This window comes from Geospiza fortis, unplaced genomic scaffold, assembly GCF_000277835.1.
Source record: "Geospiza fortis unplaced genomic scaffold, GeoFor_1.0 scaffold88, whole genome shotgun sequence".
Lineage (NCBI taxonomy): Eukaryota > Metazoa > Chordata > Aves > Passeriformes > Thraupidae > Geospiza > Geospiza fortis.
This window is the reverse complement of record NW_005054434.1, coordinates 531,981-559,024: the sequence shown is the minus strand read 5'-3', so window position 1 is coordinate 559,024 and position 27,044 is coordinate 531,981. Positions and strand designations below refer to the sequence as shown.

The window sequence follows — 27,044 nt, the reverse complement described above, 5'->3', positions numbered from 1 at the left end:
AGACACATGTCATAAAACACTCTCTTCCTAGGATGGCACTTTGCTTTCTTCACATTCTAGCTCATTTACCTCTTTCTGGTCTCCAAACTACCGTTTTTCCTACAATCCAATGCCTGTGGAATTCCTAGTGCAGCTCCTCACGCCCCATAATGTAAGAACCAAGGGTTTTAAATTTTAGAGGGCAACCAGGTTGCACATAAACACCCCACATATTCATCTCCTAAACACCCTTCCAGGCAGCTCTGGTAGGATCAGTGTGATAACCAGCTCTCCTGGAGCTGTAGCCCAGGAGTGCCACATTGCCCTTGCTACACAGAAAGTGGGAATTCTTGACAAAAGGGTACCTTTGGTGCAGAGAGTCCCGAGCCAATGTATGCTGTCCTCATGGTGGGCGTGTGAATGGAACGGGGAGGATGATCTGTAACCTGCACAGAGCCCCCAAAAATCAATCAGACATCAAGAACACACCAGCAAAGAAAGCCTGGATAAAGGAAGAAGAGCATGTTGTCCCACCCACCCCATTCCCCAGCATCCAAGCCATGAAACCAAACTGATTCATGCAGGACTCAGAAAAACAAATCTTATTTCTCAGCAAGATTCATCTCCTAAATGTTAAAACCAACTTCACATTGTCTGAAACATCTGATTAGATATTTTCTGATATAAAATATTAGAAAACACACTTTTTTTTTTAATCGGGGAAAGGGGATAAATTATTACACCAGTGTATTATTATAGTTGCAGAATCTGGCTAACATTTCATAATAACAAGACTTCCAGCAGGGCTTTAAAGTGCATTTTTACAAACTATATTACAACAATCTTTGCGCCAACATTTCTTAAATGTTCATGACTGAGGATATGTTATGAAGAGAGACCATAACTAATAATTGATTCATAGTCCCCATTCCTATTCAGTTAACCATATATATGTTATGAAGAGAGACCATAACTAACAATTCATAGTTCCCATCCCTATTCAATTAACCATAGGTGAAAGGAAATACAGCATTCCCCAAAACACAGTTCACCACTAGTGCAGAAGGCCATTACAAAGTCTTAAACAGTCTTGCTGCAGAAGAATGAGCTTCACTTCAAACAAAAGACTTGCAGTACTCATTTTTATACAAGTGAAACTGTTACTCCTAAAAAGAGGGAAAAAAAGGAGAAACATCTTTCAACACTGAAGTACCTCAATTGGTTCAATCTCACTGGCTGTAGAAGGAGACCTTGATCTTGAGTGGAGGTGAGACTTGCTATCTTCATCCCGTGATGGAGTATTAGACAATGTAAAATTCTCAACTGAATCAATCTAGGAGAAAAATTCAAAAGAGGAAAAAAAAAAAAACAACAACCAAAGAAATAAATCAAAGACATCATTAAAAAAGAATTCTCAACTCTTACCAAAATAAGATATGGGAGCAGTAGAATTCCTAAGAGAGAACTGAGAGGATAAAAATTCAGTTTTAAGCAGCTTCCTAATTAAAAGCAACAAAATGGAATGAAAATTGTTGCATGTAAACACGCCAAGGCTTCTGCTGAGAGGTGAGCACATGCATAAGAGCTGCTAGTTCAGGGCCCTGATAACCACTTGAAGACACTTGCAATTCAGCATTTTTCAAGGATGAATGTTTTCTGAACACTACTGGGTTTTGTCCACTGGTAGCAGGGATTTGTTGGAAGTGAATTTTCACATAGCCCATGTAAATTCCTGAAAACATATTCAGAAGAAAACAAGGACAAAAGGCAGAGCAGTGTATATCCTGATAACTGCATTCACAGAGAACTGAGGGGGTTTTGCACCCCATCTGAACTACAGAAACATCCTTACCAGGAACACAGATTCTTCTGGGGAATGTTTTCCTAGTCCTTGATCTACAGAATGAAACTAAGCCCAACACAGAGCTACACTGAACAAGGCACATAGGTACAAAGAGGCATCCTGGGCAACAAGTCATCTTTTGTTAGTAAAGCTGAAAAAATCAGAGAAGGCAGGATTCTTCCTTGAAAACAAGACATCTCTGCAAAATTTCCTATGTAAAATTATATTAGAAAAAAACCCCACAAATTGTGAAAATGCTTCTTTCCCACTAAAAATAAAAGCTGCAGGCCTGCAGAAGGCTTCGTGGCATGCCTTGATTTTCTGGAGCAATGCTATCATCAGTCCTGCATTGCCAAGGATTTGTCTAGCTTGCAGACAAACTAAAATATGCAGCCATGTTTACAGAAAGCATTTGAACATTCCAGTGTTTCTCATCTCATTTGCCACTGACAATACCAAGAATTCCACAAACTTTACTGCTTTTTGGGAATCAATTATATTGCCAAGCCAATTTTATACATGCACATACAGTCCTGTTCTTCAGGAGCAGTCATGGTAGCCAACAGGTGCAGTTGCTAGTTTTATTTTAATTTATATTTTTTTAATAGTGAGTTAAGTCTGATGGCTTCTAGTTTTACCATACCTTTCCAAAAAAATTATCTGGTGGAGAATGCTCATCAGTTTAATCAACTTAGGCACATTAACATGCCTGCAACCATTTCTGAAATGCAAATGGGAAATTCTTACACTGGGATACACCTGTTTACTACACATAGATCATGTGTTTCAAGCATTCAGGCAAAAAGTAGCAGTAAAGTGAACATTTTGTGCTCAGATTTATCAGAAGCAAATAATAATTGAAAGCTTTACCCAGTATTAGAAACACTGATGCCTTAAGTAGTAAATCCTCAAATGCAACATGTTTCAATTATTTTAAACTTCTTTTTAATCCAGTCTAAACATGTGAAAACTTGGAGTCTACACAAAGACTGTTTAACCGTCAACAATTCTACCTCCTCCTTGAAAATGTTACTAAAAAATAAGCCCAGTGAGTAACTACAGGCAAATTTTTTCATAGCAAGAAAGAGACACTCCTTTTTTCCTACAAGTTAAACCTGGAGATCTAATCTATCATTTCATAAATGTTTCCAGATACTCCAAGGGCTTTCCCTTTCAAAGCAGCATCTGCATACCAAAGAATTTTCATGGTGTCTATGAAAAAATGTAGTACAAGCCTGATTATCAGTGATGGAACCTTTCTGGAATGTGCTACAAAACCTTTGTGGTTGAAGACAACTGCTGAAACAGTAACAAATGCATTTTCACTTTACTTACAAACATAAAAAGCCCACGAAACACACAGAACCTGATCCACCATTGCAGAAGGGAATTTAACCACCACCTTCAGTGCAGAAACAAGGGCCTTAAGCTGGATTGCTGCAGTGATCTTGGGGTCCTGGCTTTAATGAGAAGAACCAAGCACAAAAGCAACCTGACTCAACTATGGTCAACAGTTTATGAAGACCATGCTAGCATCTTTCAAACTGGTTTTAAACTAATCCACTGGATTACCCAAAGTAGATTTCACTATTTCCTACCAAACTGCAAGAGCTTTGCTGTCTTCCACAGGACTGTGCAGGTCTCAGCCAAAGCTGGCCAGTGTATAAACACATCTGGAGGAGAGAGAACTTCTGAACTGGAGGCACCACCAACAAAAACAACCTTGCCTGAGAGAGTCAGCAGTGTGCTTTGAACTGCATGGGTAAGGACATCATTAGAGCTGATGGGCATTGCCATTTGTTTATTGAACATTCAACAGAAATGCTGTGTATGCTTACTTATCCCTTCCATCTCATCTGTATAAAAGAAACAGAAGTGGCAGTATGAGATTAAAATGGACACAGCATAACTGGTAGGAATTAATCCTCATTGAGTCTGCTTTGATAACATCTGTAAACCCTTAAAAACCCACCTTGACTTTTGAAACACCATAGACCTTTCCAGCTTAACCAGCCACAACACAACCATCTCTGTTTTCTTTGTATGAATTTTTCCTATCGTCCTTGATGCTCCATTTACTCAATTCCCACTTCATGTTTATTTATCTTTGTACTGTGATATTTTCTATCATTTGCTGTGATGTTCCCCTCAAATACCAAACCTTGATCTTCTATGGGCAATTCCCATGACTTAATACATGCCTTCTCTTAAGGGCAAGGAAACAAACAGGTTCTCATTTCATGTTTGCTCATCTTCCCAACCTGCATCTGCCTGATCAGCTTCCACACAGAACTTTCACATTAAAATCAGAAAGCACCCAAAGCATCTTCTCCAGTTACTGTGATATTCTGCTCATGGGGTTCACTGAAATGAGAAAGCACCCAAAGCATCTTCTCCAGTTACTGTGATATTCTGCTCATGGGGTTCACTGAAATGAGAAAGCACCCAAAGCATCTTCTCCAGTTTCAGAGATATTCTGCTCACAGGATTGCCAAATGAAATAATCCAAAAGCTTTGAGCCCACGGCTGTAAAACGACAAAAAGCACAGCAGCAGCAGCAAACAGCAGCAGCAGCAGCACAAGACATGCAGTGAGGTAAATACACAATCCATACATTAAACATGGACAAAACAGGCAAAAAATAAAGGGCCACATAGAGTAAGACAGCCTCTTACACGTCTGCCTTTGTTAGCTGGAATACAGGAAGGAGAGCGCTTTAACAAAGAGAGGAGGAGAATATGTTACAAAACCAAACAGTGACACATACATCACCTCAGAATTCCTCACTCTATCTCCACAGGCAGTGTTCAGACACACACAGGCGTGTTCACTGTTACAAGGATTTTAAAAACAAGCTATTCTGGGCTAACAAGAAGGAAGAAACATAAAAAAAAAAAAGGAACAGCTATTCCAAGTCAACAGTCTTGCACTGGACAATAGCAGCAGGGCTGCAGACTACACTGCACCATTAATTTGCAGTTGGCATCTCTGTGCTTTGAACAAGATGAATAAAGTAATCTACTGGAGGCACAATATGTCCAATTTAAAGTATCTTATGAACCAGATTTACTCAATTATGAACGTGCAGATGAAGTCAAGGCTCTCACCACACACCACTATGACTTATTCTGCTCAATAATAAGAATTCTGAACACCATTTATTATTCTGTGGCTACTTGCAGAGCTCAGATTTGCTTAGTCTAGCAAAGCCCATGGAGACTGCATGCGAGGACAGATTGCAGGAGGACTTAAGAAATCTATTTCTAATTTCTAAGGTGTTAGTAATAGGGCAAAAAATATTATTTTTGAGCATGAGGGAAAAATAATTTTGTCAAGGAAAAATGGGATTCCATTTTATTGCTATGAAATAACCACAAATTCATCCTTAAACAAAACAAGCTGATTGCTTCTCACAGCTAGTGGGATTCACAAAGATCCACCTGGCAAAGAAACAAAACCCCACACTTCCACTGTCAGACACTTCTGGTGAACACAGGAGACTTAACACCCAGACAGTGTCACTGAGACAGCCTGCAACACACAGCAGAGACAGCAGCAGGGTTTAGTCTCTTACAGTCACTGGGGGTGACTTCCCTCCCCACCCGGACTGGAATTCAGGGACTGCAAACACACTCCCCCTCCCCTGTGTGCAGAGGACAGACCAGGATGGTTTCTGAACCTGCGGGCTGTCACAGCTAAGAGGATTTAGGCACCAGTTCTGCCAACCTGACCCAGCATCTTTTCCAGGCAGGAACCAACAGTGAGTGCTGCTCATCTGAGTAGCGAGCTACCACTTTCTCCACAGCATCTGCAGGCTACAGGACATCTATTTTTATTTCTCTCCAGCAGAAATTGCAAAACTACTGTTTTCCTCATTGGAAAAATTGGAATTAACTCCAGTCATTCAGAGAGTGCTATAAATAGTTCTGTTATTTGGATGGCAGACACACAAGACATACTCACCCTGGGAAACCCAGTGCAGTGTGCACATCTGTGTGCTGAACAGGCACCAGAGATCCTGCAAGGAATGCCTTGCACCTGCCCCTGCACCTTATTTTACACACACTCTGTCCTTCCTTAATAAGGCACAGAGTCTGAAGAAACAATCCAGGCTAACAGAAATACTTACTTGGGGTTCTTGATTACAAGACAGGTTTTCCTGAACCCCATGCAATATTGCAGCACTGACCTAAGGACTTCTAACCCTTCCTTGGTCTTACAAAGACCCCAGTGAACCCTCAGATTTCTCAGGTTTGACTGAGAAGTTAATTCTTCTGGATATGCTGCAAGAAATGCTGTCCTTCAAGGTAACCACTGCCAGTAAGAGTCATTGGGAAGGGAATGGAGGTCACATCCAGTGGGCAGGGAGTTTTAATAGCCTTATTTTAATTTAAGTCTATCTAATATATTGATATTAAACCAACTCAATGAGCTAAATCATAAATAAGCATTCATTTAGATAATTCAGCCTATAAATTATGCTATGAATGAATCAAGTGATTGTCCAGTAAATCAAAGATGCAGAACTGACTTTCACAGCACAACTGAATGACATTACTTTTCATCTACTAACACAGATAACAGCTTTATCTCTCTTTCTAACAAAGACAGAATGTCTTGTATTTCTCTACAAGGTGCTCTTCCCATCTTTGAGCAGCCAACTCTACTTATTCTGCAGTTTGGTCAGAAGAGAGAGAATTCTGCCTTGGTGTTAGAGACATGAGCCCCTGGCCAGTCCAGCCCAGAGATTTCTTTTGCCCAGTGCAACTGAGGAAAAAAATCACTCCTGTTGGACTCAAATTGAAGATGGAACAGGAGAAGTTTGACTCCATGTGCAGGAAGCTAACTACAGGCAAACAATATAAATATTAATATCTGAACCTTTACCCAAGACTAGAAGGTCTGCAAAGATCTGATCTGGGTGGACCAATCAAGAAGAATTGCTATGAAAGGATGTATGCCAGCAGCTGAAAATGACTCACTTCCATAAAGAAAAAAACAAAATTGTCAAAATGCTTGTGGAAAAAAATGCTGCCTTCTCAAAAACAAACAAACAAACCAAAAAAAACCCACCCCAAAAACCCCAAAAAACAAGCAACAATAAATATGGAATAAAGTACTGAAGTCCTTCAGAATTAACTAGAGAGCAACCAGGAAAATATCCATGTCCTAAGCTTCTCCTTGCAAAATAGAACATTATCAGTAACTACCACATATGTCCTTTATTTCTCTTTTAATAGGGTTTAGGGGAGTGTTTTAGATATTTTTAAAGATAAATTTCTGTTCAAGAACCTGCTGATACAAACAAAGTGCTCCTAATACTCAGGTAACACAGAACATGTTTTCTTTAATCTAGATAAAGAATATAAATATTACTTATTTTTTTGTGGATTTACACGACAGGAAACTGTACCTCCGTGCTCCTAATACTCAGGTAACACAGAATATGTTTTCTTTAATCTAGATGAAGAATATAAATATTATTTGGTTTTTGTGGATTTACACAACAGGAAACTGTACCTCTTTTTTTTCTCTTTTAGTTTTTTGTGTGTAAGAAAATTCCAACACTATCAGCAAGCCAGAAGCTTTCTGTATGCTATACAAAAAAGCAGGGAAGTGCCTTCTACTACGACACCAAAGATGAACCTTGACATTTTGTGTGAGGTATAAACCTGATTTACAGAGAAAAAGCATCCAGAAGAAAAGCATTTTTTCAGAGTATGTAAAAGGAAATGAAAACAGCAGAAAAGGCCCATTTACCTCATCCTCTTTGCTACACCCTTCACAGCAGAGATTTCTCAAACAATATTAACTTGATCTAATTTCAATGCCAATGGGATTACACTGTGTTAAACACATTTGTATAAATATGTGTGACTGTATGTATGTATAATATGCATAAACACATCTACGAGCACAGACAGACACACACACACACAATTATTCCTACAGAGCTGTAATGGATGGGGCTCTATACACCTGGCTTTCAAAAATTTTATTAAAAATTACTTTTATAGGCCTACTACTTCAGTTTGGAAGAAATATAATGCAGTCAATTCTTAGCTTTTAACTCAATTCCCTTAGTATACAATTAACTAGTGGGAATATTTAAACAGTTTAAATATTTAAAAGTCCTGACAGAAAACCTGCATATCAAATGGCAACAAAAAGTAGTAAGTTCACTTCAGTCATAATGAAAATGACTTCTCACAATGCAGGTTAAAAACCAGAAAATATTTTGAGTGTACAGAAATTAACTGTATGGAAGGGAAACTTTTTAAGAGAAGTGATTAGAAAACTTAAGGAAATAACTCATGATAAAGGAATAATATGAAGCAAAAGAATTAAATACATAAATGTGCTGATGATTTTGGAACTGTTTTTTACAGGCCATATCAATAGACAAGGCCTAAAAGCAGCTTTTCCCCATCAGAAAAACTGTTTGCAATTAAGAATTCTTCACCTGCACCTAAAGAAAAGCATTTATTTCAAAACAAAACACCTATCCATACAAATAGGTGTAAGAGTGCTATTACAGAAATACTTTGTTCTCCACTGCATGTGCAGATTTTTTAAGTTGACTGCATTAATGTTGGAATATTCCAAATCAATCAAGTGATCTGTTATTGAGGGATTTACTGGGTTGAAAGTCAGACTTACGTCATCCATAAAATCAATCAATGAGGATGAAGAGGAGGAAAAGGAATCCTATTTTAATGAACACAGCAGTAAAAAAAAAGAGAGAGAGAGAAAGAAAAGGATGAAGAAAACTGTTCAGTATAAATAAAAGTGCAAAAATAAAGAACTGTAAATAACCAGTGGCAGTAATAATTACCTCAGTACGTTTTCATTAATTGCCTTTCATAGACAATTAATTAATGTACTATCTGTAAAGAAACCAGTGTTTTTACAGCATTTACTCAATAATGTATTATTGTTATACTCTCAACAGGATTCTTACACTGAAAGTAATTTATAAGATAAATTATTACAAAGGAAATTTAAAAACTATGTTAATTGTGAGGACTTCAAGAGAGAACAATGAATTAGTGAATACATAATGAAAAGAGAGAATTTTGGGACAGCAGTAACAGCAGGGATTATGCTCTTTCATAACTAAATGTGATGATGCTGTATTTGCAATAGGAAAAACTGGGCAAATTTCAGATTAATATCTAACTGTACAGGTAGTGCCTTGTATCCTCTGAATTCAGTTTGACCAATATTTCACCTCAGCTGTTCTTTTAAAAGAAAGATGATGCTTTGCTTACTGTTGGTTAGAAAAGAAGATAATAAATGTAGTTTAAATTTTTTCCTGCCAGGCTTTCTACCCATTCTGATCTTTTGTCTAGAAGTGGCAAAGGTATGAAACAGATTCATTTTTTAAATAAAAGGATCTGTGGAGAGGAAATGAGTAGCAATTATCTGGATTTTACAGATCTTTGTAAATGAACAGATGATGAAAACAACCTAATAAACAGTACTAATGACTTCATGGGATACAATCAAGGATGATTTGGTATTTTCTTGTTTTTACCAAACCACTGCTTGCATTACTTAGCATTTTCTGAATACAAAGAAAAGCCATTTGAACAACTATGCTTTTCATGTTCACTGCAAAATCAGGCAAATTTCTGCATTCAAGGTTTGAGACAGAATTCACTGTGATTATAAGCATTCAAGAGAAGACAGCCAGCACTGTAAATGATAAATAATTATTATAGACAAATATTATTGGTGCAATACAATTAAAATACAAGAGCAAACCCTCAGCAAATATGCACAGGACCTGCACACAACAGCAGTTCCACTGAGTGAGTTAGAATAGCTGTGCACTTACTTCAAATTGATCCAGAGCAGAGGTAGGCGCATTCAAAAATGCCAAGAAAGAATTCTGTGAGTCTTGGTGCTTTACACCTAGAAAACAGCAGCAGCAGGTTTATAAGCTACAGAAAATATGACCTTCTCATGGAGGACCTTTGCCTTGCTGAATCAGAATTTTGAGTGTCCACCTGAAACGCCTGTGTGTTTCGAAATAAGCTGCACATTTGGTTTATTTTCCATTTTTTAATGAACAAGGTTTAATCAACCTTTCCCAAGCTAGGATGTGTGTGGTGTGAGCTCCATGTGGAAACACACTCTGTGTCCATGTCTGTTATGCAGAGGGCACTGGATTCTTAGGTGTCCATGTCCATTTGCACCATACACTAACCCAGCAGGTGCCACCTGGTGACATGTGGGATGTCCCACTGTGGCAGGACAGCTGGAGCCAAAAAAAGCATGGCATTTCCAAACCAGATGGGTTCCTTGAGCCATGCTCTGTGCCTGACACCTCTCCCTGCTGAGTGCCCAGCAGGTGCACAATCCTGGGGGAAGTTTCAGACGTTTCTGTCACACACTGAAGCGATGGAGCAGAGACGCTGCATCCTCTGGAGCTACAGGGGCTGCCACACCTCAGCTCTTACTTTAACTTGCTCCAACTGGTATTTTTTGTTTCTTCTTTTCTAATTCCAGTTGCTGGGTGTGTGTTTATACTTCACAGATGTGTATGAACTCTATTCTTCTCAACGCTATAAACATGTTATATATGCACATACATTCATGTATTTATTATGACCAGAGCCTGCAGGACTGTGTGCATCTCAAAACAAGGATATCAGAAGTTCCTATTTCTTTTTAAAAATGTCAGTGTCTTGCTCTAATTAGCCATATCTGTATGTTCTCAATATAACCCACAGTGAATAAAGTTGCAAAGGACACTTTCCTCTTTAAAACATAAATACACTGAAATCACAATAAAATAATCAAACAAATTTTCAAACTACCACCAACTTTATGGAATACTCTCAGCAATCTTTTCCCCATCTTTGAATTTCTGAAATATATTTATAAACAGGAAAGGATTAGGTGCTAATGCAAATAATCCCTTCCTAGAAATCAATTTCCACAGACTGCAAGTTACTCTACCACGGTACCCTGACTACATTTGAATCTTCTATACAGTTCTATAATTCAAACAGCAATGTATTTCTTCTTTTAAGAGAAAACCAAATCAAAGGTAGTAATGATTTAAATTCAAGTGTATTTCTATCAGACTATTAGAATAATTGCAGCAGAAAATTACTAACATAATTCTGTTAAGAAACATGACTAATGTTTCCTTGAACAGTCTTTTTTTGCTTGCTTCTTTTCAGCAAAGAGTAAATGTTTATTTCACCAGAACAATAAGGTTTTAAACACTGGAAAAAATATAGGGTAAAATATTAATTATAAATTCACAACATTATTTAATACATAGGAAGATTTCAGAAGTCAAGTAACCATGCACAATATTTAAGGAAGTTCAAGAACATATAAATGAAACCTAAACATGACAAAGTATTTTTGTCTCCAGGGAAATGCTATCAAGAGCTTCTCTCCAAGCACTTGGAGGAAGAATAATCCTGGTATCAGTGCTAAGCATTAAGATGAGGGAGTATCAATTCCCTAAGTCTTATTTGCTAACTGGCACCATTTGTTAATGCTCTGTATAGGTTTGAATTATTTTTACCACTCAATCAGCACTGGAAGGCCTATATATAGGAGATGAATGTAAACTCTAATACTTTATTGACCAACTGGCCATTAAGTTGCAAAAGCTGAACAATATCTGACATCCCAACGCAGCAATTGTTGCCAAGGTATTTAAATTCTGGAGTTCACAGAACTGCAGAAAATTAGGTAATTCCATTTGGCCTGAAAAATACTTCTTCCCATGTGCCTCATCAGACACAAATATTAGAGCTACTACAGAAACTGCAAAGAATCATCCAAATCATTATTCAACTCTTAATGATTTTTTTTTTCAATGCAGAATTACCAAAAACAGTCTCTTCTCCCAGCAGCAACGCAAAATAGTATTGGACAGATGCAACAGTAATCCCAGAACATGCTCTTAATACCACAGCAAAGCACTCATGACCACACTGCTCACTGTGAGGCTGCAAAGCCTATCCATGGACTTATCCCAGAAGCAAACAAGTGCTATGAATTCCTCTGTAGTTGTTTACTCTCTCTGGAGACAGGCCCAAAACACTCAGAGATGAACAACACTATGATCAGTATTGATGTCTAAATACCTTCACCCATCATAAAGGAGAAAAGGTTAGAAATATATCGATATTCTAACAGTTTTCTGGCAGTAAATCACTATACACAGGCCAAATAAAAACAATGCAGCTTCAACTCAAATTGTACCTTACTGGTTCAAAGGTACCAACAAAACTGAGGCCTATTACAAGTGTTAGAAATGCAAATGCAACAACTGTGGGTACATCTTGACACACAAGTGTTGTGCCCACATGTTGATGTCATATTTTAATTTCAAGGTGACACTTGATTGATAAGATGCACCCACCAATGGGACACACTATTTACTTGGATATCAGTTGCCATACCCTTTTCTGATCTAAGCTCTTCTGTCTCCTTTTTCAGCCTTTCGATGTCTGCCAAAAGCTCCATGTTCTTCTTCTCAGATTCTTGCAATTTACTTCAAAAGAACACAAAAAATGTAAGTAAGTATTGAGAACCCAAGATACAAGTCACTTTTGTTCCTGATGTCTTCAAATACCTGAATAAATCTACTGGGACCTGTTCAGTTTACAGAAAAAAGCTATTTATCTATTCAATAGGTTCATGTTTTTCATGTTTCTAATTTCTAAGCAATTGAATGAGCTTGTATCCATGTGAATGAGAAAAAAAGACTGTATGTATGTTTATGTTTTAGAAAGTCCTGTTTTTCATTAAAATTTATTTGCTAATTAAGTACCTGTGATAGTAATAGATTTAGCTGAACTATTTTTTTCCTCAGTTCCTTTACAGTTAGTTGTTTCAGCGCTTTCTGACTCATAGCTGAGAGGTAATTCTACTCTGCAATTTCAGCACATTTTTCATTCTTGCCTGTCAAAGCAAACACTGGTTCTCCTGTTCTTATAGGATTTCCAATGCTGCCTGTCATCACATTACCTGGCCTGAAAAACATTCAAGGCAGGTGAACCAGATGTTCCCATTTTACAGGTAACACACCTGAATCTCAGCTCTGTCCTACTGCTTTCCTAAAGCTGCAAAACCCAGCAGTGCTGAAGCTGGACACCTAAAAATGGAGTGACTTCCTACCAACCCATTTCAGGCATTACACAACTCAGAATAAATTCTGCTGTGGGGGTGGTGAGGTAGAAGTGAGAAAGAGAGAGGTCTGAGGAAGGAATAAAAGAATTCCTAGTAGTCCATTAACCATTATTACTTCTTCCTGTGCAAATCAGTATGCAATAATTAATTTTAGTCAGCTAACCCAGAGCAGCTCTCAGCAGAATGAAAAAGAATATATTCTAAGACACAAACCCAAACTATGGATTTGGATTTGTTATCACAACTAGGAGAGATCATATTATTAAAAATGAATGTGTTCCCTCTGAAAGCCTTCAAGATCTCAACTTTCCCCAGGAACTGTTCAGCTGTTCAAACAATAAAGAGAGATGTGGGGTTTTTTTCTCATCTGGGCGATCAAATTTCCACAGACAAGGCAGATAAAACAATGATTTGATGACATTTCCTGGGAGGTATTGAAGTAAATTTGCATGAGAACAATTCAGTCTTACCACTCTGTAGAGATACAGGAAGCTTTGACTTTGTTCAGCTCATCCTGAATAGCCTGTTTGGCTCGGATTTCAGCATCAAGAGCAGACTGGAGCTCCAGCCTTGCAGACATGTCCAGCTTTGCAAAGCGCCTCATCTTCCAGGGCATGTCCTAGGAAAGAACCAGCAAATTAGATTAGAAAGAGTAAGAGGAAAGGAAGTTGAACATGAGGAATGTAACTACCTTCAACAACTACATTTCCCAGTCTATGATGTCCTTAATGTAAGAGTTCATTAATTCCAAAATAATCTAAAATTAAGAGCAGTGTTAGCATCAGTATTTCTGAACTCAAGTAGCAAATTTTATGTTTTATGCTGATCTCAAAAGCAAAGAGATTTTTTGAAATCTGGTCTTGATGTGCCTCAATTCAGATGACAGCTACAAAGGACATCCAAGTGTTCACTTGCTTCACAAGTGAAAGAGACTTGAAGGTTTTGATGAACAAAAGCATGATTTCCTTCAACAAATTCATATCTTATTACAAAGTAGCTACTTCAACTGTAACGTAGATAAAATCACATTATAAAGATCTTGGTGTTTAATTAATTGATAAACAGTAAATTTGGTATTCAGTAATTCAGAAGCTCTAGGAAAGTTTAACTTCCAATTAACATAGACTCTACAGACAGATTATTGCTGCAGCTGAAACTGTCAAATCAGTGTTTTTTTCAAATAAAAAACCTTCTGACATATAGAAGTAAAGGCTTACTGTAGCTCTTGCTCCCAAACTGGAGTTCCTCAGGGCTTCCAGCTCTTCTGTCATTTTAGAGGCCAAGGCTTGAAGATAACCTCGAGCATCTTTTTCATCACTTACCCTAAATGATTACATAAGAAAAAATAAGGTCTTTTAACCAAAGAATCTAAAGAAAAAACAGAAGTCTCTTCAACAAACCAACAACCAGAAACAGATAAATACAGAATACAAAAAATAATCATAAAACATAAGGATAAAAACAACAACAACAAAAGCCCAAACAGAAAACCACATAGAACCAATTCTGTGCTGCTTTGTGGAGTTCCATTAAACAATATGCATCACTAAGACAAAGACTGAAAATTGAAGTACTACCTATCATCTACCTGAAACTGAGACTCTGAGAAAGAAATCTTTCAACCTATTTTTAGGGAGTAAATTAAGACAAAATTCACAACCAATAATTAACAATTATTGTCCAGAAAATATTGGAATTTGTGGTTAACTTTACTCAATCAATTGACTATGAGAACTAGTAGTGGAACAGTGATGTTACTTTAAGAAGTGCTAATTAAACAGGGAGAGTCTACTTTTAATATTATTAAAGAGCATAAGCCAGAAGAGGCTCTCTCATCCACCAAGCTTTGTTTTCTATCCAGACATGTTTTCTGAGTGTAAAGACAACAAGGAGGAGACATGCCTGTTTTTCAGATTCTTTGATCATCAGTCACAAAGAAAGAACAACAACTTTCTGTGATTAATCACAACAGAAGGTTCTTTCTTCACTTTGCCTCAGGTGTTAACATAGAAAAGAAAGTTGCTCAAAAAATTAACTCGCTGAAACTAAGTAACTTATGAAAAACCTAAAACAAACAAACAGAAAAAAACCCAGCACCATCCCTCCCACCTCATTTCCTTACATGCCTGGCTCTAAACATGTTCATTTTGCCCACAGAAGAGCAATCCCAGTTCTGCACCACCAGGCCTTATGCAAGTTCCTGAACTGCCTCAGTGACCAGCAGGGCAACACCACAGCTTGATCACAGTTCAGTCTCATCAACACCAAACACTGAAATGTTTAGGGTAAGCTCAAAGTACTGAACCTCAAATAGCTTTAAATAAAATATACTGAAGTGGGAACATATTTTTTCTGTTTCATGAGAATTAACTTATCCTTGCTTCCTGATTTTTAAAAGTAACTCTAACCTTCAGTTTGCTGGACTGGAGATGAGAGATCTCCAGATGATTGATTTTGTCTTGCAGTGACCTTCCAGCAGGAACTGATTCCCCCTCTGTGCCTACAAGGCAATGTAAGTTTTTTTGGTTGACACTGCAGGGTTCACACACACACACAGAACATGGAAATGGTGCTCCTTGCAAATTTACCATTAATTATAAAAGTTTCAACACAGATTTCCAGATAGGTGCCAGAAGGCAAGGAAGATGGAGCACATACTCTGAACTGTCGTGGGCAAGAAGAGGAACTGAAGAGCTTTCCCACAGTGGCCTTAGGACAAGATCACACTGTGAAAGCCACAGGCTAAGTATCTGCAGGCTGTGGTGACTTTTGGGTGTGCAGTTTAAGGTTTATTTAAGGAAGACAGACTACTGTAATACAGAGGAGCCAAAAGCAAAATTAGCAACCATTTCCCACAAATCTCACACCCGACATGAAAACACAGGCACTTATTGGGCCTTCTTTTCTTTGTCTCCTGCTTATAATTTAGTTCAAGAGGTGGGGAGGAATCTAGGGAAACCCTACATATCCTGACTATTAAAAGTCAGTGAGAGTTTTTATATTAATGAGTCATTGTTTTTCCCAAGGTACACCAGAACTCAATGGAAACCACATAACAACTTCTTTTCCCAAAGCATTCTGGATGACACATTTTGACAATCTGATAAAGATAATCTGAGCCTACACAAACCACTTGGGCTGTAACAGTGGGCAAAAGATGTGAGAAGTAGCTAAAGATGCTTTTTGGAGGTAGGGGGTGCATAATTAAATACACTGTAAAAATAAAAAAGCTTAAGCAGAAATAAAAAGAATGTGAGGCTCTCAAGGTAAGAGTAAGTTTTCCTGATGTATGAGAAGGGAAAGAGATTTAGGAAACAGCATCTAATTTTCTCTATTTTTAATGACACATAAAATCTTTGCAGAAAAAAAGGGTCCAATTTCTGTGTCCAATTTTATGTTGTCACACAGATCCTTCCTGATGGAAGGTGAGGAAACACTTCAGTTATTTGGTTTAGGGTGCACAGAGCTCTCAGGCTCCAAGTGCTGAAAAGCTGCTCATGAAAAAAAAAACTCAAAAAAGATGTTCTACAGACAAGCAGAAATCTAGAAAATGAAAATATAAAGTAAATATTTACAAATATCTGTACTGAGTTCAAGGGAACTCCTCAAGCTCTGCGAGACAGCAAATTAAAGCAGGATCATTGGGAACTGAGGTGGTTTTGTTGTCCACTAGATGGCAAAATTCTCTCAATAATGGCATATGTTATTAAACATTATGTGGACCCAAGAGCTCTTGGAGCTTTTTTATTTGTTACTGTTTTGCTGGGGTTGTTCCATTTGGTAGGCTTTAAAAATTAAAATTAAAGTAATAAAGTGCAAGAATGGCAAATTAACTCTGACAAATGTTGTTCTCCTTGTGCTCATTTTGACAGAGAGCCCTGACGAGCACAGCAAGAGACCAAAGGAAGAAAAGGTCTTCAGGTTCCACCCAGTCACTTCTTTCTTTACTGAAAATTTGGCTTAACTGTTCTGTTTTCAATATAATTGCCCTTGCAAATTTAGTTCCTCAATGTGAAGAACCCAGAAGAGCAATATCATAGAAATTCCTGTAAAATTAAATTTTACTTTTTGGCTGGAGCCAACATCATGACAACCTTCACATAACCACTGGGTGCTACCTGTATGGTGTTTGTCAGGATGCTCAGGAAGTCAGACTGGCTCTTCAGCTGGGATACTTTACAATACAAAATGGACCCAGAGGACTAAAGAATTTTGCTCAACAGAAGTGGTCTTAAAGCCCTGGTGTCTTACACCAAGCTCTGTTTAACCCGATTTAAAAACCCCAAGGAAATCTGACAGTCATGACTCCTCTAGTCTCTCAATGCTTTTAAATTTCTGTTGTTGTACCAGTATGCTCAAGGTCTCCAACTCAATTTTTAATTTTTTCCCTGGTGTCTGTCTCCAATAAAATCTGTTTTTAAAAAATACCTCTCTAAAAATTTTTAATACTTCCCTCTGCTCCCAAGCCCTGAAATTTCACCCTGCCCTCCAGAATTTCAGTTTTAGAGATAATTAACTTCTGACTATTTGTAACTCAAACATAGCACATCTCAGAATTTTACATGATTTGAGTTTCTTAACAGCTGAAGATGCACAGAATTTTTTCAATATTTTGTTCACAATTTGTGTGTGGGTTTTTTGGTGGTTTTTTTTTTTTTTTCTGAGAGCAAACAGATTTTAAAACAACCAAAAACCCCAACCCAAATCTTGGGGCTTTTTAAGGTTTGATTTAGTTTAGAAGTGTTGGGAGGGGGTAGTTGGTATTTTTTTCTTCCTCCTTCTGATAGTGGTTTTGTGATGGGGTTTGTTTTCAATGAGATCAATTAAGATAAAACCAACAATAGCACAAAAAATCTGGGTGATAAGGAAAATATTAACTAAATATTGTGGCAAACAACTGTGACAGCTGAATCTAAGCCTAACATCCACTGAACAGGTGAAACTGGTAGGATTTAGCTCATCCACATAAACATACTCAAGGACACAGAATTATCCATCTGATATGAGTTGTGTAGGTTTCCTTTTCAACCTGTGGTGAGAAAACCACACTTCTAGAGTACTAGTCATGGGATTTATTGAGTTGTCTACCTTAGGACTTGTACAACTAGGTTAGATTAATCCCTCCCAAGTCAAGATTCTTGCCAAGTACACTGGGAATCACTACCAAGATTTCCAGTGACCTCCTTTCTGCACAGCACAGAAATACCGTAGCACGGCTATTTAAAACATTCCTTTTTCAAATTACTGCGTTAACCTCCAGTGCAATTAATCTCTTTCCCATCTCCCACAGGAAAAAAAAAATTTATAGCCCACTATAAAAGCCTCAATATTTCTTACTCTTGTCAAGGAATGATGAGTGATTTGGCTAATATAAACTCGTCAATATAATAGCTCCATTAAGGCTGAATGATCCGTGAGGGTCTGTTGAGTCCACAAATGAATTTGCAGTGAAAGTCTGATTCAAGTGTTTATATTAAAACATTGCCTTGTTTATGGGATCTTGAGAGAGCAACAGCAAGATTAAAAGGTTTTCATACATTGTTCCTAAAGATGCAATATTGCTGAGTAAGAAAGCAAGGAAAAGCTAAAGGGAACGTGATAAGCCATTAAAATTACTCACAAGTTATAAAATCTGAGAGAAATAACAATTTAGAAGGGCCCCAGGAATCATGAAGAAAGTGACAAATCTTAACCATCCAAAGTGTGAATTCAAAGGAATTTCTTGAGAGGTATCCTTTTGATGACAAAGCATTTCAAAGAATTTAGGGACTTCTTGGGCTTGTGTTACCCCAAACAGGGCTAAAAGAAGTCCCTTGAACTACTACAGGCTGCTGAGCAAACTGTTTACAAACCCAGCAACTAATTCCTTCTACTGCCTCCTATCCTTTCTGGAAATAATGCACCCAAAATACATATTTTAATGCAATATTCTGTGAGAAACCTGTTAAGTTTTAAAGAGGGAGCCCACAAATTCTCCCCTACATTGCTAGCACCAAGGCATTCCATTGTCACACTGAAGATGTGGACAGGTACAGACTTGAATTGCATGTTCCTATGAGGAAAACACAGGCTTGTGAGTGATTAAATAAGACTAGTTTTCTCCCAAATTAGGTGGGGATTTTTTTTCTTTTAAAATATTTATCATTGTAATAGATGCTTAAATACTACAGCAGCCATGGTCCCCAGAGAAGGGCCCAGTTTCAGTGCTGAATTCTAAGAACAGCAGATGGACATGGCTAGATTATCTGAGTAACACATGGAAAAATCTAAACATAACAAAGAAAAAATGTGACCTAAGATAAGGCTTCACATAGCTAAAAAAATTTAACATAAGCAGAGAAAAGTATGGAGGCAAAACTGAGATGTGTTTAGTGATGAAAAACTGGAACCAAGCCAGACTTTTAAAATTCCCTTAATATTTGCCCTTGGTACTTCTATTTTTTTCCTTTTCACATAATTTTTTAATTTTTAGTTCTGTACTATTTAGAAGACACTATGTTATCAGAAGGGATCAGTAAAATGATGCTTGTCATTCAGAAAGTTAAGTCTTGCATGTTCCTGATATTTTTTCACTAAATATCTTCAGAAATAATAAAAAACTGAAGCCCAAACCCTTTTACCCTTTACAGTGACATCCCTAACATGAAAAATGCTTTATCATTTGCCTGAACCACATCAGTAATACATCTTAAAATATTAAACACTCTCATAAAGTAAAGGAGAAGTTACATTCTTAATGGCTGTTGGTACACTTTTATATCGCAATAAGTGGAACAATCCGCAATTAATTCTGATTTGTCTTTTCATATAACTGCCAAGTTATATGAGTTTTCACATGTAAATGTGAAAAATTGTGTTTGATTACCTAGGTGCAATATGACAGATAAGCACTACCTTAAAGCAATAAGAAATGTGAAATTATAGACTTGTCTCACTTGTTACCTTGATTTTTTTTCCTGAATAAACATTTCCAATTGGCTAGAAATTAAAAGCTGTTTAAACTACCAGTTAAATATTTTCAAAAAAAATTTTTGTGACTCAGGTTGTCCACTACTATCACCGTTATGAGAGACAAAATTTAAAAGGAACACACACAAAGTGGACCCTTTACATTTTTTAACTTCTGCTACAAATACAATGCTTTGAGACAAACTGGACTTCATAACACAGATCAGCATTACATACTTTTATGCAACAAACATTGTTTAAAACACACTGGAAACCCAGATGGCCCTTATGCTTTGTTATATATTCACATGGCACTACTGAAAAGCCAAACTTCTCTATATCTGGACCACAAAATTGAACTAACACGACAACAATGCCAAACTAGGTTTCTCTAAAACAATGTTTCCCATTTTTGCCTGGACACAACAATTTAATTTTTTTCACTAACACAGGAAAAACAGGGGGAGGGAATAATCAATCAGTAACAGAAAAACACTAGTATATCATGATGAAGTCTTCCTAGAAGTGCATGATCTGTAAAATAAAGTGTCTGAATGTAAATTTGGTTTTGTAGATGTGAAACACTGCAATGGACCATTAAAGGTGAGGGGAGATAAATAGGCATGAAGAGGAAAAATAAAGATAGATGAAAAACTCAGAATACACAATCTTTTTCTCTTAGTAGTTTCAACCTTTTTTTTTCTTCTCTTTAATTTAATAGAATTGGACAGAAGACTCTATAAAGATAACATCATTATTTAGCAAAAGTACCATTACAAACATCACTTGACTGGATTTGTGGTACAGTCTCAAATACTCTCCTCATAAAAAAATCACATAAAAGTTGCACTGTATTTGTTTCATTCTGCCACATGCCAAGCAGATGAAGGAAATTAAAGCTGAGACACAAACACTCAGCCACTGCTTTTCCCAGGCTTGTTCCCTCTCGGAGGCGTGAGCTCAGCACATGATTCCTTTCAGCATTCTTCCACAGCCAAAAGCCACACCCAAAGGCCATGATTCTTCTGCACTTGAAAAGCTCTATTTGGTGAGACACTTTCACTCTTTAAGGAGGAACACAACTTTCTGGATTTGTATATTATTAAAATCTCAGCCAAAACCTCAGCAGAATCCCAGACAGGCGTGAGGTTTCACCTCAGCACTTCCAAGTGCCATGTGCAAAGACAAAAACTCAGCACCAGCCCCACCACATACTGAGGGGTTTCTGTCATGCCAGGAGAGCAGAGCACTCACCACTGGATGATCTCAGTGATTTGGGCCTCCCAGTGAGCCACAGACTCCTTCTTATCAGCCAGGTCTCTCATCTCTTCCTCCAGCTGCCGATTATTCATACTCAGCCTCTCAAACATGGTGGTGAGCTGAAGGAGAATTTAAACAACTCATTAAAAGTATAAACTGCTGTGACTCCATCTCTGTGCAGACTCAAAACCATGTGTTCTCATCTCCCACACCTTGCATCTGCTTTAAAAATTGGTACTGGTCATCACAATAAACACCATGTAACAATAAAAGCCAGAATATTTTCTTATATAACCTTCTATAAGAATCTCTTCTTGTATAACCTTAGCTGTACTGAAAAGCCACTTTTAAGGACTTGAACAACATTTTTACTCTATCAATTTAATGAGTTTTCTAAGAATTAGTCTCCAAATACCTGTAAAACTCTTAGAAGGTTTCTGCTTTGCACCATATAGGTGTGGAATGTTCTGTATAGAAAAATCTACACTAGGAGAGCAAAGCAAAGGCATTAAAATTTGTTATGGCTCAGATAAGACTGTTGAACCTCTCCCTTGTTTAGTAACATGGAGAGAGAGACTGAACAGATACAGGCATGAGACAATCCTGAGATTCTCCAGGTGTCTCACATTCCCTTATTTTTCATTTGACTTACTTGCAGACAGGGAAATTGAAATTAAATGCACATCTCCATGTACAATATGTTATACCTAGCAATTAACCTCTCTCATTCAAATTGCTGCCATTCACACAGGCACATTCTGCAAGACAAAAACCACAGCTAACCCAAGCTGGTGTTGGGAACTAAACCTTCATTATGTTAAGTAATTATTCAGAGAGTCAAATTGGAATCAGAGACCAGATAGACTTTATAGGAAGGTTTGCTTAAGAGAATGAAATCTCAGGCGAAAGCTTCTTTTAGTACTGAAATATATTAACAATTCAAAACGATAAAAGAATGGCTAATTTAAAATCTATTTTGCTTTTTACTTCAAATATGAATAACTCCACACCCTATTTATCATTTAAATGGGCTTATAATTTAAATATTTCTCCTTATTATATGCCATTTGACAAGAAAAATACAAAGGTAATGGGGGAAGAGAGAGAGAGCAGAAAAACTATCCAAGTGACTAGGCTCTTTCTCAGTTTTCTTGGACTAAGCCTACCTATAGGCATATATATTGTCTGTCTTATACTGGTATGAAAATATACTGTAATTTGAGCACAGACATGCAAACATGCTTACTCTGAAGAACATTGTATTTTCATCATAATTTTAGAAAATCTATTGCATTACAAAAGGAATAGACAAGTTTAGCAAGATTTGGATAATGCACAATGAACTTGAATAACCTGTCAAAATGAACAATAAAGAGACAATCCAAATGCACAAATCATAATTATTTCTTGCTTAACACACTTCATTTGTGTGATAATATGCCTTATCATTTCTATTTTTTTAGTATCTCAAAGTAACACTTAATCTCAAAGGGTAGGAGGGGCCCTGGTATTTCAAACGATTGACATGCAAATGTAGTCTAAGTAATCACATCATTAACTATGTATTTTTATATTTGGGTCATACAATGAAATAATCCTTTATTGTTGGCTTACAGTGCTGTCTGGAATTAGTCTTACCAAAATGTAAGCCCATCTAATTCCATTCCCACATATAAATACTCATATATGTATGCACATGCCTTCTCAAGTTCAGATGCATGTGGATACTCCATTCAAATCTAATATTAATCACCAATTTTTTGTGTAACATCAATTTCTGCTTTCAGTTAACAGTTAGTAGTAACCAATGCAGTTCCATATTGTCCAATTTGTACAGAGCATAAAATAGTTGTAAATTCAGGGCTCAGCTAATCAGCACTTACCTTATCAAGTTCATTCGTAAGTTTTTTGTTCTCCTCTGTCAGCAGAATCTTTTCTCGTTCATACTTTTGCTTGAACTCTGTTTCAAATTCCTCTCTTTCACTTTGGCTAAGAAATAAAGTGAAGCAGAATTACAAAATTTTCTATTCTAACTCACCCCATTATTCATTTAAACACAAAGAGATCAATGCACACACATGTTGAAGGGAAGTACTGTATTGATAATAGCAAGGGCTATTAAAATCAAGCAGTTTAATAAACCACCATCTTAGGACTGCAAGCTAGCCTGTTGAATTTTAGAGTTAATACAGAATCCCTCAGTACAGAATTAACAGAGCTCCACCAAGCCAATTTTTATCAACCCCCTTACACAAATTTTATTCTTCAGATGTATCCTTTAAACAATGAGCAGAGCAAAGAATGTGTCGACATTGTAAAATGCTCAGGGCACATTCTCACCTCACATGAACATTATTGTAACACACACATTTCTGTAATTCCAAGTTTCACACAGAATGACAGGCAAAAATGACCACACACAGAACCAGAACATAAAGAAGCTAAATTAGACACTCAGGGCTGGGTCTCTGATGAGAAAAGCATATATGGGCTAGTCTTTGGGCAATTTAGAACAGCCCAGATGTCATATGTGAACTGTTAATTCAGGTATCATATACCCACTATGAGCAAAAAGTGGATGGATAACTTTCAGATTCCTAAGATCACCAGATTCTACAGCAAGTTTGGACCATTCTATCTAAGAAAGTCTCAGAGCAGCTGTTTCCCCCAAACCTTCCCTTCTCCCATGGATGTCATCCAGTAGACGAGAACCCCTGGCTGATTCTGCTTAATATCAACTTTGATCTTGCACAATGAACGTGAGAACCTGAAAACAAATGAAGCTGCAGGCCCTCTGTTTGCCAAAACCCCATGGAATTTCCTTCAAGTGGTGCACAGCAATGTTTTAGATGTGTAAACTCCCACCTTGCATCTACTGTTTTCAGATTCATTAGTCTTGCATCTTGTACCACCTTTTTACCAACTATTCATGTCACTGGCACAAAGTTCATCAGTAGTACTATACTATAAATGCCACAGATACAGAAAATATCCACTCAGCAAATACCATTGCCCAGTCTGAAAAGACTTGAAAAAGTGCCCAGTATTAAAGGTTAACTCTGTAAAATTAAAATCCAGGGGAAACCCTGTCTTGAGCACTGCAATTTTTTTTCTAGATGCTGATCAGAATTTTACACAATGCAAACATAAATTACATTCTTGCTTCTTTTTCTGAGATGCAAAACTACTACAGCTTTGCCTAATTGAGAGTACGCTCTCCAAAGATGAGAAATACCAGTGGTTACAGCGAACCCAGTTAAGAGCAATGCTGCTTTGAATTTCCTACTCTTAATTTGAAATTCATTTAGCGCTTCTCTTTGAAATCTAGTACAACATGTCAGACTTATGGTGAAATTCTATGTTGCCAGGCGTCCTTTGAAACATAACACTTCATCCTAGTAAAGTTACATACTATCTCACTGTTTAAATGCCAAGTTTGAAATTCACCACCACTCCTTTTCTATATCAACAGATTCCATGCATATGATGAGCAGTATAGGGAAAAGGCAGGAAGAGATTAAAGCATTGGCTGTCATAGGAATTAATAACAGCTCCTGCTTCTGTTTTCAAGGCATAGATTCAAAGCTAATTTTGCAGACAGAAGTCCAAACTAACTTTTAATGAATTTCTTTCACGCAGCTTTCATGGGTTTATTTAGGAATTTATTTCAGTATTTGTCTTAAATGTATTCCTTTAAGGCTTTGGGGCTCAAAGCAGCCATAAATGGCAGTGGATTAAGGACACTATGGATTAGTGAAAGAGCCCAACATGTTTGTAATTTTCTATATTTTACATTCTTAATTCTGCTGGTGATTGTGATTACCCCAGTAAGTCAGATTGCTACAGTATAATACAGAAATGAAGATAAATTTGAAACAGAGGAGAATGTGGGTATAATCCATCACACCCAAACAGCCACTCAGCAAAAAACAGAACTGTGACAGACTCCATGGATGTACCTTGGACAGGCAGCAAGATCAAAATAATGCTTTTGCTTTGAAGCCTGGCATCCTCCTCTCCCATCAAACTTCCTCTCTCATCTAACATTTAGCTATGTCTCCTCTTCAAGTTAAGAAAATATACACAACCCAGCTTTCTTTTTATCAGCAGAACTGCAGCAAACCACATGCAAGCAACGTGAAATACTGCTTTATGGTATCACTGTGTCACTCCAGCTCTTTATTGCATCTGTACAAAGTGGCCAAATATTTTATCTTACTGCTTTGAAACCAAGAAAAATAGACCTGAAACAAACACCAGCCCCCAGGCTTCTTTACATCACACAATTTAAAACCAGCAAATGCTGTTCTATAAAGTTCTCTGCTTTATAAATCCATCATGAAATGACAGGCCTAAAAGAAGTTTCTACAAATGTGATTTATTTTACAGAGTTTCTTGCATCTTCTTCTGAAATACTTCCTAATGACAATTCCAAGAAATGGAATTTAGTGCTACACAGATCACTGGCCTGATACTGTGCTCCTCTGCTTCCAACTTTAATAGCATGCAGTTTATGAGACTTCAGAAAAATGCAATTATTTTGTACAGGAAGGTAATCTCCCTTGAAGACTTGTGCTTTGGAAATAGCAAAAGTTAGAAAGCTTAAAATTGAAGGAAACAAAGGAAAATATCTATTTTAAAAATGCAAAACAGAAACCACCAACGTGCAAGTTACACAAAAATCGACATACAGATTTTGTCAAAGCTCTTCCTGATCCTTGCTTAGAATAACCTATGTAATTCACTCATCTTACACAGTAATACAACCACATCCTCTTACCAAGATCCTTTTTAATATGCACTGATGATTATTTTTAGACTACTAAAATATTTTTGCCAAACTGTATAAGCACACTTCAACTCCACACCCACCCCAAGCCTATTGTTGAAATAATTCCACTTGTTTCAGCACAAAGCCTCCAGGTGCTTCCTTTTCAGTGCTTACATTCAACACCTCTCTACTGGAAGACTCACAAAAAGCTTTTCATGCCAGAGTACAAAAGCTAACACCAATATGGATAAGCAGAAACAGAAAACCTATGTTCTTTTAAGGAAAACTACCAAATATTGAGTAGCAACAGCAATTCCTGCATTCCTAAAGCTTAAGCTTCCCTTCTAAACTGCAGAACTCAAACCATGGCATAACTTGAACAGGGGACTTCTGCCTTTCTGTGGAGTCTTAATGCTTGCATGAGATTTTGCAGATTGGTTTAACAAAGACAGGTAAGATCAGGCCTTCCCCCAGCACTGATCATGTGCTTGGACACCTGACTGAACCTGGTGCCAAGTGCTGGATACCAGTTAGGTGACACATTTCTGCTCACACTTCAAAACCTTCTCTTACACAAACACTTGAACCACATACAGAAACACATGGTTGTGACAGCACCCACTGTAGATTTGTACCCAGTTCTTTTTTTTATTGATAGAGACCAGACTGAAGGAGAGTTTATGAACTAGCTAGAATGGACATCTAGTTAGAACGCCTGAAGCTGTGCAACATTAAAATTGGGAAAGAAGGAGTTTTTCATTTGGTCACTGCTTGCAGGTATGATCCTTTCAAACAGTTTAACCTGCAGAGAGCAGAATTCATGATTCTTTATTTAATATTCCTCCTTCTGAGACACTGTTGGACTTAAAAGAGTGCCACACTATCACCTTTCTATGTTACAAGACAGAACAGCCTTTTGTGCATTTGTAACTCATTGGTCAGCATGACCATTAAGTGGTGTCACAATGAAAACATGCTGCTGAGGCAGGTTTCACCTCTCCATCCAGATCAAAGCAGCAAACTCCTGTGCTATTAGTAGGTCCAGCCTATTGAATAGCTCCATGCTAGGAAGAAACA

General features: G+C 37.3%; 1 protein-coding gene across 4 annotated transcripts in view; it reads right to left on the bottom strand.

Moving 5' to 3' along the window:
- The window catches only part of CDC42BPA (CDC42 binding protein kinase alpha), a 179,124-nt gene that overhangs the window by 30,788 nt on the left and 121,292 nt on the right, over positions 1–27,044 (bottom strand). For all 4 annotated transcript variants that reach the window (XM_031061941.1, XM_031061938.1, XM_031061939.1 and 1 more), the window contains exons 16-23: positions 23,080–23,185; positions 21,191–21,315; positions 14,206–14,311; positions 13,459–13,607; positions 12,259–12,350; positions 9,663–9,739; positions 1,193–1,312; positions 345–425 (exon numbers count right to left, since the gene is read on the bottom strand). In XM_031061941.1, coding sequence (XP_030917801.1) covers positions 345–425; positions 1,193–1,312; positions 9,663–9,739; positions 12,259–12,350; positions 13,459–13,607; positions 14,206–14,311; positions 21,191–21,315; positions 23,080–23,185 — 856 coding nt within the window. The remainder of the gene's footprint in view (positions 1–344; positions 426–1,192; positions 1,313–9,662; positions 9,740–12,258; positions 12,351–13,458; positions 13,608–14,205; positions 14,312–21,190; positions 21,316–23,079; positions 23,186–27,044) is intronic.